At 36.7% G+C, this 18,316-nt stretch overlaps 1 protein-coding gene across 1 annotated transcript; it reads right to left on the bottom strand.

The window, feature by feature from the left end:
• Nucleotides 1–1,621: 1,621 nt before the first annotated feature.
• LOC131197918 (vomeronasal type-2 receptor 26-like) lies at nt 1,622–16,611 on the bottom strand. Its single transcript, XM_058182420.1, has 7 exons — nt 16,563–16,611; nt 16,168–16,432; nt 14,697–14,874; nt 11,493–12,347; nt 8,456–8,683; nt 3,534–3,660; nt 1,622–2,517 (listed from the first exon to the last, which is right to left on the bottom strand). The coding sequence occupies exons 1-7, from the start codon at nt 16,609–16,611 to the stop codon at nt 1,622–1,624; spliced, it is 2,598 nt and encodes an 865-aa protein (XP_058038403.1).
• Between the last annotated feature and the right edge of the window lie 1,705 nt (nt 16,612–18,316).

Raw genomic sequence — 18,316 nt, forward strand, 5'->3', positions numbered from 1 at the left:
AGGGCTTATTTTTAGGGTAGGTCCTATTTTGGGGGGAAACATGGTAATATCTAAGTGGTTAACACAAAGAAGAGTGGGTCAGTCTATTCTCCAAAGGATCTGAAGGCAGGACAAGAAGCAATAGATGGAACTTATTAAGCAAAGACCTGATGTAGAACTAAGAAGAAATTTCCTGACACAATTAATTTGAAATTAATTTTTAAATTACCTAGAACAATTAATCATTGGAATAACTTGCCTTCAGAAGTTGTGGGTGCTCCAAGACAGGTTTTTAAGAAAAAATTGGGCAACCATTTCTCTGAACTAGTATGGGGTTTCCTGCTTGAGCAGGGAGTTATAATCTAAGCCCTCCAAGGTTCTTTCCAATTCTGTTATTCTGTTATTTCTAATCTAGTTATATCATTCTACTTGATTTATTCTTTGTACCGGGAGTTAAGTTCATAATTGGGCTACAATTATAAAGACAGTCAAAGTTAAACCAATGAGAGTCATTATTTTCAGCATATTTTAATCCAAGGCACATAGATTACTTTTTTTACATATTCTTAATTATTGTATTTTATATTCTGAGAACTAAATGATTAAACTAAACATTTTTAACAACATGGCCAAAATGAACTGTCAGTTTGCCAATCAATTTATTCACTATTAATATTTTAGAATATAAAGGACTATGTAATTGCTTATTGCCATCTCCATCTCCTTATACAGAAAGATATATGGCAAGTGAAAAGTAAAAAATAAAATAAAAAAAAACTATGATCTAAAAATAATAATTAAAAAATACATTAAAAAGAAAAGAAAAAACAAATAAATGTAAAGGGCAGACTCAATGGACTAATAGATCTTTTTCTCCCATAGTTTTCTATGATTCTATAAAAGTACATTTTCTCATAACCTACTCATAATTCCGATTCATAATGCCATGCATTGATGAAAAACTTGTACCCACTTAGACCTCAATTATGACCTGCTTTTGGATTTCACAATCTTCACTCCTATCCTCTTAATCTTTGCGGGGTTGTGTCTATCATTATTCATTTATTTATAGTGCCTAGCTGCAAATTCATGAGTATTTCCTGTGTCTTTGGTTTCCTAAACATTTTGTCTAACAATAAGTAACATTTTTCCTTAAGCAGCCTAGGAAATAATCATATGCTGGAGCAAAGCTTAGTTGAGCAAGTCTCTATAAATTACTCAGATCTTTGGGAATTAGAAGGAATTTACTTTGAGTAATGTTAACGGGATACATTACTTAGATCCATTATTTGGATCCAAGAAATGTATATGGTTGGAAAAAGGAAACAAGGATAAATGGCTTTGCAGGAGAAGGTGCATTCTGAGAATCAAAGAAAATTGAATTCTGCTGTGCTATAGATATTTTGAGAAGGCATGACTTAGTAGAAAAAGGCTGCCATAAGAGATAGCAGCAGTCATGAAAGTGATCAGGGCAAGGCTTCAGGCAGTGCTTAAATTTCTAGGTAGTATCTTAAAGACCAAATGTAGAGAATTCAGCTTGGAGAAAATAAAGGTCTTCATTAATGTCACTTTGTATTATTTTGTTAGAGTAGGAGGGAAGGCTGCATGGAATAAATGAGCAAATTGAACTTCATATTCAGGATTATTTTTTTATTAACTGTCCCTTTGTATTCAAATTGGGTCTCATAATAATGATGTAGCATTTGGGGGAAAAGATGCAGCTCAGTAATCCAGTTGCTGAAGCCAGAATGGAGAAGATCTCCACAGCCACCATATATTTCCCCTTGGTACTCAAATAGGTTGGAACAAATGATATCCAGACACTGCAAAAGACTAACATGCTGAAGGTGATAAATTTGGCTTCATTAAAGCTATCTGGTAACTTCCTAGCTAGGAAGGCCACAGTGAAACTGACAGCAGTCAAGAACCCCAGAAAGCCAAGCACTGTATAAAACATTGTGGTTGAACCTTCATTACATTGTAGGACAATTTCTTCAGCTATAGAGTGCATGTCAGAATCTGGGAATGGGGGAGAAATTGTCAGCCACACTGTACAAATGGTAAATTGTGCCAGGGAGCAAAACAGGACAATAGAAAAAGACAGTTTATTCCCCACCCATTTCCTCGTTTTGGAACCTGGCCTGGTGGCCATGAAAGCAAGAACAACAAGGATCGTTTTCCCTAATATGCAAGAAAGGGCTACAGAGAATATGATGCCAAAAGCAGCTTGTCTCATGAAACATTTTGCTTGGTCAGGTTGCCCAATGAAGAGCAAACTGCAAAGGAATGAAAGCAGGAGAACAATGAGAAGAATGTAAGTGAGGCTCCTGTTGTTGGCTTTGACAATGGGGGTGTTTCTCTGTTTAATGAAGACCCCCAGCACCAAAGCTGTGAGGAAAGAAAGGAAGAGACTAACAGTGGCCAAGGTGATTCCCAGTGGCTCATTGTAAGACAGGAAGGTGGTTGTTTTTAGAATACAAAGGTTTTGAGCCTTGTTTGGATATTGGTCTTCTGAACATTGAAAGCAGTCAACCGCATCTGGAAAAATCAAAACATTATGGTCAATTTCTAGAAATGCTCAGGTAGCAGAATTGAAGGTTAATTACTGGGTTTAATTTTTTCCTAATTAAATAATGGCTATTTATATTTAGTGCGATTTTTTAAATATGCTGATCTTCTGATACTTAGATATTGTTTGTGGTAACCCTTTCATTTTTAGTATTTATATTGTCAACCTTGTAGCCATTTTGGACCCACTTTAGGGCTGCCACAGCGAGGCTGGTTGGAGCTTTGGAAATGGCAGAAAGGAGTAGAGATAGCTGGGGACCTGTAGCCAAAATAAAATTCTTTCTCTTGGGAATCAAGGACGTTCCCACCGGGTGCTGGGGAGGCATGAATTGAAACCAACTGGAGTTTGGACTGTGACCTGGTTGTACCATGTGATGCAAGGGTAGGGTTCAAAAATTTTAGCAACTGGTTCTCAGCCCAGTTGCTGGGTGGGTGTGGTCATGGTGGGTGTGGCCTACTCAGCCTCCTGCACCATGGTGGGGAGGCATTTTTACCATCCCCGGGCTCCAGAGGCTTTCCTCAAGCCGCTGGGAGGGCAAAAACGGCTTCCCACTGGGCTCTGGAGGTCCTCTGGAGGCCAGAAACGGGCTCATTTCTAGACATCTGGAACTTCCGGGAGGCCCATTTTTCACCCACCCAGAGCCTCTGTGTGAACCAGTCCGAACTGGCTGAATCCCACCCCTGATATGATAGACATGTGGACTGGGGGAAGGAACTTTGGATTTAATTTGAGTGGGGAAAACCTTGGGACCTTCAGAGTTGGTTTTCACCATATGTGCCAATATGTCATGTCAAAATGTCAATTTGGACTTTGGGGAGCATCTTGGCCTCAGAGTTTTCATTGCGTTGGGTCTGTTACATGGAACCCTGACAGTTGTATCATTGGTTTGATCACCTCATTAGAAGTCAGTTGTAGAAGGTTTGGAAATTAGCATTTTGAATCACAGAAAAGAAGACTGAATAGTTTTGCACAACACAACTCTTACCCATCTGGTTTGAAATTTTTCCTTTTGCACATGGAAGGCAAGTATAACAGCAAAATGGCTTCCCTTCTATTTTCATCTTCCTCCACCCAGAATAGCAATGGTCATTGCAAACAGAAAGAGGTAGAATCTATCAGGAAGTGAAACCAGGATTTATTAAAACTCAAAAGTTTTAGAACATTCAACTTGAATGTCGTATTGAGAAAAGTAACAAAGTAAGAACAACAATTTCACCATTCTTCCTGTCATTTTGGACATAAAGGGGAAATTGGCAGAATCCACATCCATTATCCTCCTCCTCCTCCTCCCCATCATCATCAGAGTTGGAAGGGATCTTAAAAATACAATGTGTAAAAATACACCGTGGGTACTTTTATGGGTAGAGGGAAAAATGTGCTTTGAACCTAACTTGAAATGAGATGAAAGGGACTTTGGAGGTCTTCTAGTCCAACCCCATGCTCAAAGAGCAGACCCTGTACTAGCAGACCCTATACTATATCAGACAAATCAGTCCAATTTCTTCTTAAAAGCCACCAGTGAGGGTTCATCCATAACCCCTGAAGGCAAGTTGCTGATTGTTCTCATTCAGAAAAATTCTCCTTATTTCTAGGTTGCTTCTGTCCTTGATTAGTTTCCATCCATTGTTTCTAGTTTTGCCTTCTGGTGCTTTGGAAAATAAGTCGACCCCCTCTTCTTTATGACAGCCCCTCAAATATTGGAAGACTGCTATCATGTCCCTCTAATCCTTTATAAATTCATACCCCCATCTACCGTATTTATTCCTGTTTTCTGCATTTCACTATTCCTCTGCTGACTCTTTTTAAGCATTTTACCACTCTACTGCTGAATGCCACCAGAAGAAGAAGGAGGAGGAGGAGGAGGAGGAGGAGGAGGAGGAGAAGAAGAAGAAGAAGAAGAAGAAGAAGAAGAAGAAGAAGAAGAAGAAGAAGAAGAAGAAGAAGAAGAAGAAGAAGAAGAACAACAACAACAACAACAACAACAACAACAACAACAACAACAAGTTTATTGATATCGCTGTAGCAGGAGACACTAGAGTTGAAGAAAAAGAACTGGTAAAAATCACGAAATATTGTGACCTGGCCATCAAACAATGCTGCTATGGATAAAACATATAACAGCGATACCAATTGTCATTGGGGTCCTTGGTACCATGTACAAGAATTTTACAAAACACTTCAAGAAATTACAGCTTCCTGCAATACCACCAGCAGAACTGCAAAAAAACTGCACTACTCGGAACATCATATATTTAAGAAGGTACTTGGTTGATACCTAGGATGCTGGCAGCAACCCATATCAACCATTAGCACCAGTCAATAGTATTTGTGACACATTTTTAAATGTTCAGTTGACTGAGTTTCATGTTTAATGAATAAATGTAAGTAATAATAACCATCCAGACAGTCCAAATGAAAGACCATTGAAAAAAGAAAGCGGAGTTTGAGAATGGTGGAGTGGGCATACTTGCCAGAGTAAACCAGCATCCATAGGAAAGATAGCAGATGGGGGGAACCTTTGCTTTTGATATGGGAAAATAAAGCATGATTAGAAATAGCCTTCCCAGCATCTTAGAATAGGCTGAGGACAATCGTATTATTTCTAGTGTCCCCAAAATGGTAGGTGGCCATTCATCTGTTGCTGAAGGAAAGAAAAATGCTGGTTCAGCCCTCACTTTGGAAGTAAAAGAAAAAGAATGTTTTTAAAACAAATAAGAAAAAAAGTGTAAAAGGTGTAAAAAGTAGCTGCAGGCTTGTTCGAACATACAACTGAAGGTAATAGAGGAAAGGATTTTGCGGTTGTTTCCAAGGATTCAATAACAAGCAAAGTGGACAATACACGGAAGACATGTAGAAGAGATTCTAGGAAAGAAACCAAATGACTTTTTTAAAAAAAAGGATGAAGAATGAGGATATTTTGGTGACAAGTTTAAAAGATGGCCACCTATAACGCATGTCTTGGAATTGAGGACATAGAGGATAAAGAAGAAAGAAAAAGATAGATAGTTGCATATGATGCAGATTTCACATTAATATCAAGAGGAACATAGATGGCAAAAATAACTCTCAGGCCCAAGCAAGCAAGCAACAAGAATGTTTAGGAGGTTGGAGGCTAAAACCTATGAAGAATGGTTACAGGAATTGGGTATGTCTAGTCTAAGGAAAAAGAAGGACTAGGGGTGAAATAATAACAGTGTTCCAATATTTGAGGGTTCCTATAAAGACAAGGGGATAAAACTATTTTCCCAAGCACCAAAAGGCAAGATGAGAAACAATGGATTAAAACTAACCAAGGAGTCAAGCAACCAAGAAGTAAGGAGAAATAGCCTAACGACAAGAGTAATCAACCAATGGAAAGCGTGCCTTCAGAAGTTGTGGGTGCTCCATCACTGGAGTCTTTCTAAAAGAGACTGGACAATGATGTAGAGTCTCCTACTTGAGCAGGGGGTTGGATTAGAAGACCTCCAAGGTTGCTTCCAACTTTATTATTCTATGTACTATGTTCAATAGATCAACACATGAAGAATTCAAATTGACTAGTTCGACTTGTTCAAATAGTTCAAGTGTTTGGACTAAAAGACTGCCAAGATCCCTTTCAGCTCTATTCTGATTGATTTATGGACTATTTTATGGCCTTATGCATGGTCACTCACGCTCTGGTTATGTCTAGGCTGGATTATTGCAATGCTTTCTACATGGGGCTGCCCTTGAGGTGCACCCGGAGGCTGCAGTTAGTCCAGAATGCGGCTGCGTGAGTAGTAACAGGAGCCGCTAGTGGCTCCCACGTGACATTGCTGCTCCGTAGCTTGCACTGGCTTCCTGTGGTCTTTCGGGTGCGCTTCAAGATTCTGGTAACTATCTTTAAAGCACTCCATGGCTTAGGACCCGGGTACTTACGAGACCGCCTGCTGTTACCCTTTGCCTCCCACTGACCCATACGCTCTCACAGAGAGGGTCTCCTCAGGGTGCCGTCCGCCAAACAGTGTCGGCTGGCGGCCCCCAGGAGTAGGGCCTTCTCTGTGGGGGCAGTGACGCTCTGGAACGAACTTCCCCCTGGCTTGCGTCAAGTGCCTGATCTTCGGACCTTCCGTCGTGAGCTCAAAACATATTTATTCATTAAAGCGGGACTGGCATAATTATTGATGAATTTTAATTGGGTATTCTTAATATTTTTTAAATTTTAAATCTAAATTTTAATAATCAGCCTTTAAAATTTGCTCTTTTTAAATGTTGTTTTAAATTGTATATATTTTGTTTTTATTCTGGCTGTACACCGCCCTGAGTCCTTCGGGAGAAGGGCGGTATAAAAATCTAATAAATAAATAAATAAACAAATAAATACTATTTATAATACAGGAATCTCTCCAGACTTCTTGCCTTCCCTGGGAAACATATAGATAAGGTTCCATGGAGCTTGGGAGGATGTGGGTCCTTGATTGCTTGTGATTCAGGCTAATTGACAATATGTCAGAACTGTCGCGCAATTGGAAACTCCAAATTTCAACTAATAAATGCTCTGTCTTACACATTGGCAATAAAAATCAGAACACCAAATACAAGTTGGGCAGAAATGACCACGTAGATGACCCTCCCTTTGTCAAGGACATAGGAGTGCTCATCTCAAACAATCTCAGTCCCAGAGCTCAGTGTATCAGCATTGCCAAAAAGGCATTAAGAATTGTTAAATTAATTTTGGGAAGTTTCTTCTCTAATAACACTGTATTGCCAAACCAATTCTTGAATACAGCTTGACCACCTGGAACCCACACTTTATATGGGACAGTAACACAATTGAGCAGGTTCGGAGGTATTTCAAAAGAAGAATACTTCCACTTCTCTACTCACAATAGAATTCCCTATGCTACCAGGCTTGAAATTTTGGGCGTTGTCAGTTTCTGCAACTGCACCACCTGCGGTTCGATCTAAGCATAGTATACAAAATTGTCTGCTATAACGTATTGCCTGTCAATGACTTCTTCAGCTTCAGCCACAATAATACACAGACAAGCAATCGATACAAACTCAAGGTAAAACGCTTCAAACTCAATTGCAGCAACAGAGTGGTCAACACCTGAAATGCTCTACCCAACTCCATTGTTACAGCCTCAAACACTCTCAGCTTCAATCTCAAACTACCGTGGACCTTACCCCATTCCTAAGAGCTCTGTAAAGGGGGCCTGCATAAGTGCACTAGCATGCCTACCATCCCTGTGTTACTGTCCCCATTTATCTGTATTTACTTCCTTTGTTCATGTTTGTGTTCATACCTATACTTGTTATCTTGTACATGTTTGACAAACAAACAAACAAACAAACAAACAAACAAACAAACAAACAAATAAATCCCTGCTTGATTTCTTCTTTCTCCCTGGCTGGGCATTTCCCAGTCAGGATAATCAATCCCTGGATCAAATAAAGGCTGACTGCTCCCCAGATACAATGATTATCAAATGAAAACTTTAAAATCTGGACATGGCATTTAAGAAAGGAGAAGACTAAGGGGAAAATATTATTATTTTTTTGTGGGGAAAATCAACATTCAGATTAATGGGACTGTTTAACAGACAAACTGAGATATTTCTTATGTTATTATTTTGTGAATTATATGATAGCTTTAAATACTTTAGCAACTTTCAAATATATTTTTAAACTAGACAAGCTTGAAATGCCAGCAGAAATAGACAGCAGCTATTGGATTAAATTCTCCTATAACCATTAAGATTTAATGAGGATATACCAGTAAATTATTTTGCTATACAGAGATTTAAGTCTTTATATTTCAAAATCTCTGGTCATTATTCCTTCGTCTTTGTAGTTTTTGGCCTGACAACTTTAAAGGTAAGATCCATTCTGGAAACAAGAAGGCAAAGGGAAGAATATACAGTTTGAAATCTGAGCAGGAAATACCTGGTTAAACACGGAAGGCCATGTGATGTCTTGTGCAGGAATGGTCAATACCTTATCTGGAGAAGCCGCTGGGTCGATCTTTCCAACTTTGACTTTAACAAAAGTCTCATTTGGGAATGTGACCCAGTTGATAATGTCAAATCCAGTGTCTAAATCCCCATTTTCATTAAAGGAAATTTTCTCTCCTGCAGTGTTATTAAATGACATGGTTCTCAAATAGTGATGTAACTAAAATGAAGCAAAGGTTGGTAATAAAAAGAATGTAAGAGGAGGGGAGGGGGAGGAAGGAGAGAGGGGGAGGAAGAAAGAAGGGAGGGAGGGAGATCAATTTCAATGGTATTAAGATGGATATTGATTTAAAACAACTGAGTTCATTAATACAATTAGTGTTTTTCAACCTTCATCCATGTTTCTCCCCTGTCCCAGGTGTTTTGAACCTGTTCCAAACGGAGAAACCGGAAGTGTCACGGCGATACTGGTTGGGAAATAGCGAAGTTCCGATGAGCTTTGCGAAAACCCAACCAGACAAACTGCTTTTGGGGGGTCTTTGGACCGGAACTGTCTTGGAGGTATGGGGGAGAGAGTGAGGTGCCTCGGAAGACCAAGAAGAACAGGCAAGTTCCTCAAAAGGTCGGAGACAGCTCTTTGACCTGGCAGCAGGGGCGGCGGCCATTGAAATGACTGCTACAAGCTGGGGCAACTGGGCTAAGATTTGAGCAGGAACAGCGATTGAACTGAGTATTGTTACCGGGTAAGTGATTGGCCAACTCACAGGTAAGAAGGAAACATTTTTAAAGCTTGAAAGAAGTCCCAACCTGATATTAGTGGCTAAATGGCACATGGGAATTCAAAGTGAAGGAGAACAAAAAACAAAGAGGAACTTTAAGATTAAAGCCCTAAAAGGAACACTTTCCATCTGGATTTAAAATTGGACTTGGAAGGAACTAAAAATAATTAAAAGAAAAAGACAACTGAGGAAAAGCATTCTTTAACAACAAAAGGATTTAATTGAAGAAAAGGAAGTATTTATTATTTTGTGGATTAACAATTGACATTTTCTTGACGGGGGATTTGTGAATTGGAGAGAGACATCTGCTGGTGGAAAGAAAGTATTGCATTACTCAGACCATCGTGGATACTGGAGGAGTATTTGTTTAAATAGCTGGAGCACGATTTCAAAAAGGAGTGGAAAGAATAAAGACACAAACTGGAACGGTTTAAATGAACATTTGAATTGGACATTATTTGGAAAGAAAAAAGAGACATTATATGGACTTGAATTTGAATTATACATAAGCTAAAATAATAAATTTAAAAATCCTTTCTCTTTAAATTAATAACATGGAGAGTCAGAAGCATGAGTATAAGGATCTTAGGGAGATGTTTCAAAAGGTGTGAGAAGCATTTAAGGGAAATAAAGAAGTGGAGGATTATATTAGAATGCAAAAAAAGGGAAAAAGAAAATATGAGTGAGAAGCAAAAGGAGCAAGAATACAATGTTGAAAAGGAAATAATTGAAGATAAAAATATAGATGATTACACTGGGATCGACAGTGATAGAATAAAAATGGATATGGGGAAGTATATCTCAAAACAGAAGAGAAGAGAAGGAAATGGGAAAAGATTAATGGGGAAAATTAAAAGAGTAAAAATTAGAGAAAGGAGACAGAAAGAAAGTTACAAGAAAAAGAAAAAGAAGACGATAAGAGAAAGGGAGAAAGGGAGAAAAACATTAAGAAATGGAATTTTGGAGAGACCAAAAGAAAATGATTAAAAGGGGAAGAAAAATGGATAGCAGAAAGGAAATTAAAACATCAATAGCTTGATTTAAGGGAAGGATATTAGTAGTAGAAACTGTATGCAAGAAGTAAATTAGAAGAAATATATAGATTATTGTAAAATGGAAATAAGCAAGGATGAAATGAAGTGTACAGTATGTAAGAAGCAAAAAAGAAGAAATATACTGTTTAATGCAAAATGAAAAATAGACCATCAAATGAAATGTGAGAGATAGAATGGTTTATGGGTGAAAATAATTGAAAGTGAGATTTAAAATTGAACAAAATTGAAATGTTAGTAAATGATATATACTAATGAAAGAGAAAAACAATTATTGAACTGGGAATAAGGATTTAAAGAAAAGAAGAGGTGGAAGATTGAACTAACTAAAAGGTTGTAAGGTAAAAATGTAATAAATTGAAATTCATTGTTAATAATTAAAATATATGAGGGAAATTCTGAGAAATACATTCAATAAATGGAGGAAAAATCGGGGTTGTCTGGATACCATAGTGAAAAATACTGAATTGAAAATGAATACAGCAATAGAGAGAGATAAGAAGGAGTAGAGACGGAAGAAAGAGAGAAGGAGAGAGAAGAATAGAAAAAAGGGAAGAGGAGAGGAAGAAAGGGAGGGGAAATAAGAGTAGGAGAGAAGGTTAGATAGGGAGAAAGAAAGGAGGAGGGGGAAAAAAGAAGGGAAGTAGAGAAGGAGTAGGAGAGGAGGGAAGAAAGTAGGAAGGTTAAAAGAAGGGAGGGAGAGGAAAGAGAAAGAGAAGAAAGATTGCTGTGAAACAAAAAAGATGAAATGGAAGAAAGGCAACCTTGAATATGTTTGAACATATCTGGATAAAGATTGAATTATTTTAAAAATAATAAAAGAGAATATATATCAGTAAAAATGGAGAAATTAGAACCTGAGGGCAAAAGATGTGATTTATATAAACAAGCATAGAAATATTAAGATATGATTAAAAATATGGAAAAAGAATACTTTGGCAGAAATTGTAACTAAGTAAAATGTATTTGGATATGATAAGTTGTATAAGATATGATATGGCCTCCATATTGTTGTATCATTGTTGTAGCCTTGTTACCTATTCACAGTTACAAAGGTTTCTCTACATCCCAAAAGGATAGGGGAAAAGGAGTAGCCGGAGACTTAAAATCATACATGTCAATGGTGTATTCATAAAAGTAGGACAAAGCACTGCATTAGCAAGAAGAGCAATGGGAAATGTTCATTCAATCTTATTACCTGCCATGCCTTTTGAGTCAAAAGCATTTCTCTCCCAACTTTTGCTCTTGTTGTGTGTTTGGGGGAAAACATGGCTTGTAAAGCATGTCCCACAGCATAAACTGCATTGTAGATGGTGTAACTCTGTCCAGTCATGGTGGTATCAAAGACAGACTTAGGTAGATTTTCCAACTTCTCTTCTCCAGTGCACAGCTTCCCAGCATCTTCATCTAAATTATCTTTAGGAAAAGAACATTCAAAAACCACTTCCCAAAACACTCTCATTAAATGGTCTTCTGCTTCTGAAGTTGGTTTTCTCATCTGAAGGAATTTATTAAATCCAGAAATCTCCTTGGAAGAAACTTCAAAACTTATAACACCATGGAAAATGTCCATAGCGATAGTTTTTTGAAAGGGAAGAGATGTAAACTCCATCTGGGCTGGCATTATCCAAACTTTATCTTTTCTCTCAATGGGCAACTCTCCAAATTCTGTAAAATAGGGCAACATTCTAAAAGCGACTGTGACTTGGTTTTCACAATATAGGATAATGACATTGGTAGTGCTCTTCATGATAATAATGAACATTTCGGTATAAACTTTATAGGATTCCATTACATCATTAGAAGATGTTTCCATGGGCATCTCTCTCATGAATGCAAAGCAGATACCTTGTTTGGAAAACAAAGGAACAGTGTTTTGAATGAATCTGTCTCCACTCTCAATAGCTTGGCGAATCAGCCCAATCCATTTCCAGCTAAAATACAACAGCAACTGGAGAATAGCCACAATCTGTTGGTCTCCATCTGGGAAAAAGCAATGGAAGAAAGCAGCTTGTATCTGGTCATCTTGCATAGGAGAAGATCCATATATCAGCTAAATGTAAAAAAAAAAGGGGGGGACACACATGGTTTTCCAAATTGAAGTCTTTTATTTTTGAAAAATCTGTTCTTAATTCATGGTCTTTGTTCTAAACATTAATGCAAACATTAATAGATATCTAATCTTGGTCATAAATATCTGATGTTTAGAAGTGGTATAATTACAAAGCTAAAGACAGAAATGCATTCATTTGTGACCAGGATGTCAAAATCGACCGTTTTTAATTAAAGGGAACAATTTACTTAGTTTTGTTTTCGCCTGGAAACCACTTCTGAATTTACATTTAAAATGGAGAAAAAATGAAACTGATTTTAGATTTTGATGATTTGATCAACTTTGTTGTTATAGAAATGGTTTGATTTAACTGGAAATGTAAAGAAAAGATTGAGGTTGTAGCTTTTTCATATACCCGACTGAGACTAAAAAAAATCAGAAACCTTAAATCTAGGCAACAACTTCAGAACCAAGCGGTAGATCTAGCTTGGTAGCCTTATTTCCCGATTCAGTCATGATATGAGAAAGACGCTAGAACATAGAGTGTAAATAAAGAACCAACAACATTTGACAAAATGTTAATGGGACAGATGAAAAAGTGATTAAAAAAACATATAATTATTTACTGAACTATAAAATGGAGGAAGAAATGGTTAAAGAAACAATGATTGCCTGTGCAAAAAATTTCAGTTATAATATAGATTTAGAGAAATGGCAAAAACTTTGGGACAGCAATTACAAATTGACTATGGTCTTGGCCTACAAAGAAAACCTATACAAAATGTTTTACAGGTGGCATTTACCATCTGCGAGATTGGCGAAAATGTTCAATAACCTATCCACCTAATGCTGGAAATGCAACCAGATCCCAGGCACCTATTATCACATGTGGTGGATGTGCTGTAAAGCAAGAAAATATTGGGAGAACATACATAACTGGCTGGAAATAATAACTGAACAAAATATTGAATTCAAACCAGAAACATGCCTCTTAGGTACACTATCTATATAGCTATGATAAAGCGACCACATATTTAGCATTACATGTACTGACGGCAGCAAGGATCACATATGCTAAATACTGGAAAAATATGAACATCCCACCAGACGAGGTTGTAATTAGAAAAAATTGGGAGTATGCTGAAGTGAACAGACTAACTTTAAAAATTAAAGATAAAGAAGATAAAAATAAAATTAAAAAAATCAGAAACCATTGGTTTATATTTTTCTTTCTACATCTTTGTTTCTTTTCTTTTTCTTTCTTGATTTCTCTTGACTTTATCTTTCTTTTTCTTTACCATTCTTGATTTCAAAAATATTGATGATATATTTTATCATATAATAGACTTTAATAAAAACAGTTAAAAGAAGAATGCTATAACCATCTCATTCAAGAAATGATATAACCACCTCAGAATTGACTCTTCCTAATTTATTGCAGTGTAAAAGCTGCTGAAGAGGGAAGCACTTTTAGGTGGGCAAGATTGATGTCAATCATTTGAGGTAATCCAGACCATGAACCCACAATCTTGCAAGTCTGAAAGCATTTCCCACCTACTGGTTTCATCTACAAAATGACATTTAAGCAAAACAACACAAATCATCAATGTCATGAACAATGCAGTGGCGACCATATGACATAGATATGTTTAGGTACTATATTCGATTTACTACTAAATCTGAATCCAAACTAATTAAAATGCTATGATTCCTTAACTTATAAATACACTTAATAGAAATGTTAATATATTTATTAACATTTAATAACATTCAATTTAATTTAATTTAATTTAATAACATTCAAGATGGTGCCGACGAAGGCTGCCTCGGTGAAATGCTCTCTAATGGTTTCTTTTATGTACACTGAGAGCATATGACCAAGACAAATTCCTTGTGTATCCAATCACACTTGGCCAATAAAAAATTCTGTTCTGTTCTATTCTATTCTATTCTATTCTATTCTATTCTATTCTATTCTATTTTATTCTATTCTATTCATCAATTCTTTTTCTCACCATGTTTTAATAATAGCATTAAGTATTCGTGGGCTTGATTAAGCAATTCAATGTATTAGCACTTGGGAAGATTTATCTTGATCTTCATATTACAGAACGAGCCAGCCTTCCTTCCTTCCTTCCTTCCTTCCTTCCTTCCTTCCTTCCTTCCTTCCTTCCTTCCTTCCTTCCTTCCTTCCTTCCTTCCTTCCTGGAGTCAATTCTGAGATGCTTTCTCAAATTGGTTTCGGCTCAGATTTTTTTTAGCAGATCATTGTCTGGGCTACAGTTCTTCCTCCTATGTCTCAAAATTATTGTCACAGCCCATGATATGTATTTCAAGAGCAAATCTTACCTGGGGCATCTTGTAGACATTCAAAATGTTTGCCATGAAGGGATAGATGTCAGAGTTAGGTCCTGCAATGACAGATACTGCCCAGTCCTTAGTATCACACTTATAACTGGGGATAAATCTGCCCCGTGTTGAGAGGAGCTCCATTGAAGCCAAGTAGGTCCATCTTGCCATGGAATAACTGTTAGAGAGGTGCATACCCAGAGTCATGTTGAATAAAATGTGATTGTTTTCATTGATCTCCTTTACAGCAAAAACTAAGGCCAGGATATGTTGGTAGTTCTGTAGAAAAAATCTACACAGATACATTACAAATCATATTTGTTATCTTAAAGAATTTGGCATTAGATATACTTTATTTACAATTCTGCTAAATGTTATACAGAAAAAAACAACAGATTGCATAGTACCATGCAAGAAGAAAGCATGTAAAACATTATGTTTTGATGAAAGGGAAAATGGTCTTGGATAAAACTTTCTCTTTTTTAAAGCCAGCTGTTACGATTTCTAAAAATGATTCACTAGGAAACTGATGGATTGCTTGAAGGAACATTAATAATAACATTATGATCTACCTGTAATTCTCAGACCAACTTCTAAGTCTTGTATCTTTAGCTCTTCAATCTTCGCCTTGGGTATTTTTATGGGAAGAGGAATAAAACGTATTTTAAACCTTACTTGGGAGCAAACAGAATAACAGAGTTGGAAGGGATTTTGGAAGTCAGGAAACCCTATGCCATTTCAGACAAATGATTATCCAATTTCTTCTTCAAAACCTCCAGTGCTGGAGCACTCACAACTTCTGGAGGCAAATTGTTCTATTGATTAATTGTTCTCACTGTCAGGACAGTTCTCCTTAGTTCTAGGTTGCTTCTCTTTGTGGTAGCATCTTTGATATTGGAATGTTGCTTTTCATTAAACTGTGAAAGGTTGACATTCAATTAGCTATAAACTATGTTTCAATAGAAGAGCACTGAAAATTCATTCCACGGAAAGAAAATGAGAAAAGCCCAGTATAGAATTTAAACAAAAGCACTGGGGTGAGATCTGCCTTAAATATGTGCATATTTTTTATTTTTATTTTTGTCACACAGTATATATAAGTGTAAGCATGAAATAACTATATAATAGATAAGTATATATATAAGTATGAGTATGTAATAACAATATTAATTGGATATAATGAAAGGAAACAATAGGACAGGAACGATAGGCACTATTGTGCTCTTATGCACGCCCCTTAATGTGTATATCTATGTGCATATCTATGTGTGTTTGTAATTTATTTGCCAGGTAAAATGTATCCGTGCAAATCCATTTCTATTAGCTTAAGAATGAAGGAACTAATCAGCCAAAAACCAGGAGAAATAATTTGTGCTGCACGCAATATCACTGATTAACTCAGTCCAGGCATCTTCTTAGAGAAAGATATCTGGTTTGAGACATGCTACAGCTAATAAGAGAAAGTCTTTACATGAAGTCATCAATCAGTTCTTCAGATGGATGTCTGGTGAAACCCACTCGCTCAGATATCATGTAGAACTGAGAGATTATCCCAGCTATCATGAAATCTCCTGGCACAAAATACTTGTGTTTTATAAATTGAGGTTTCCCCACAGAACATGCTTTAGTATAAGAAATAAGGCATGTAACCCCTGGCAACAGGACTGCTATTATTGCCATGAAAAATACCATCTCTTTCAAGAAGATTTTCATCACCATATATGAATCAGCTCCATCTGCAATAATGAAACATTAAAAAAAGAAGAAGCTCTCATTATTCAGAATAATCTGCATATATATTCTTTCTCATATTATGGCATTTCTAGCCCTCTGGTTCCAAAAATAATAGCACCTTTCAGTCTTCACCTGTTTTGGGGGAGTTGGAGATCTCTAAGGATTTGAGAAGAAGTTGCATTACCGAGACTCTGCTGTTAATTATAAGAGAAATCAATGGATATTCAGTCAAACTCCTTAGAGATTTTGAGTAAGAAATAGGATGATGACATCCTTGGGCTCAGAACCAAAGGGGCCATAACTGACAATTATATAGGAGCTAGAAGGAAAAAAAAACAATTATCATTAAAACAACATTTTGCTAATTCTGTGGCTGTAAAGATGGAATTCTCTGGAACTATAGAATATTTTTTCCCACCCTGATGAATTCTTGGAAGCACATTAAAAAATGACCGATCCAAAAATCCAAAGGTAGGTGGATCCATCCTTTTGTAAACTTCCACAGACATCTTTATTCTATTGGGAACGTCTTTAAGTACTTCAGTTGTGGTATTTGTAGTTCAATTTTATTATGACATTTGATTTAAATTCCTATTAGAAACAAGTCTGTAAGTTTCTGAAAATCCTTTGGGATTGCAGCAGGGCAATGCCTCATAACTAAGCAAATAATAAAGAAATATCATTGGAGATAAGTTTTTAATTGGGCTACATTAGAAGTTGAATAAATTTCACAATGCAAAATGCTAAAATCTTGGAGAGGCACATTTTTAACACAGTTGCAAAATAAAATAGGGCTTGGATCTTTTAACTGTAAACCGCCCTGAGTCCTTCGGGAGAAGGGCGGTATAAAAATTTAAATAATAAATAATAAATAAATAAATAAAACTCATTCCAATGAGTCAATGGGGACGACAGAGAATGAGGTGGCTGGATGGAGTCACTGAAGCAGTAGGCATGAGTTTAAATGGACTCCAGAGGATGGTAGAGGACAGGAAGGCCTGGAGGAACGTTGTCCATGGGGTGGCGATGGGTCGGACACGACTTCGCAACTAACAACAATAATGAGTCAATGAGTTCACTTTTAACCCTTTTTCTCAAAGTAGCATAAAGTGGCTCATAATTTTTTTTCTAGGTTGGTGAATGACATGAGTCTCCATGTGATCAAACCTATCAACTTATTCACAACTGATATTTTACAGGCCTGCAAGAGGGCCTTTTGATTAGTGAAGTGAGAAATGGAAAAAATTGACCTATCATTCAGTGTGTTCCTTCCTATTTAACTGTGAAATGTAATTGGTGCTACAAATCTTTGCTAGTTTATCACCTGCAGAAAAATATCTGTGATCAGGGTCTCTTTAATAAAGATAGGAATGGCAACAATGCTCATTTGAAATCCTCAGATTCTTTTTTATTCTATATATCTAGGGCCTCATTGACTATGCGAAATAATCAGTTTTTATTTAATACTACTTGTTTTGACAGCAGCAAGAATTGTATTTGCACAGTACTGGACAAATGAGGAAACACCAAGAGAAGAAGATGTAATTAGAAAAATATTAGACTGTGCAGAAATGGACAGACTGACATTAAAGATAAAAGAAAAAGAAGATAGAGTATTTTCGAACATGGGAACTTGTTATATAAAATGGTTGGATAAGAGAGGTAGAAATTAGGAGCTGGAAAAGTGTTATTATGTAAGCAAATTGACCCAGACAATACATTGTTCACAAAGCACTTACGTATGTTAAATGAAAATGTATAAATAAATTGTTAAAAAAAAAGAAATAATCAATCAAGACCCAGACAACACTCTAGAACCGTGATGGCGAATCTATGGCACGCGTGCCATCTGAGGGCCATTTCTGTGGGCACGCGTGCCCGTCGAC

This window comes from Ahaetulla prasina, chromosome 4 (genome assembly GCF_028640845.1).
Source record: "Ahaetulla prasina isolate Xishuangbanna chromosome 4, ASM2864084v1, whole genome shotgun sequence".
Lineage (NCBI taxonomy): Eukaryota > Metazoa > Chordata > Lepidosauria > Squamata > Colubridae > Ahaetulla > Ahaetulla prasina.

Bases quoted from the DNA above. Each gene is read 5' to 3' on its own strand.
- LOC131197918 (XM_058182420.1), bottom strand. From the start codon at position 16,611: ATGCAACTTCTTCTCAAATCCTTAGAGATCTCCAACTCCCCCAAAACA. The intron at 12,348-14,696 runs GTAAGATTTGCT...TTTTACATTTAG, and splicing joins ATGTCTACAAGATGCCCCAG to CTGATATATGGATCTTCTCC. The intron at 8,684-11,492 runs GTAATAAGATTG...GCTTCATTTTAG, and splicing joins TGACTCAAAAGGCATGGCAG to TTACATCACTATTTGAGAAC.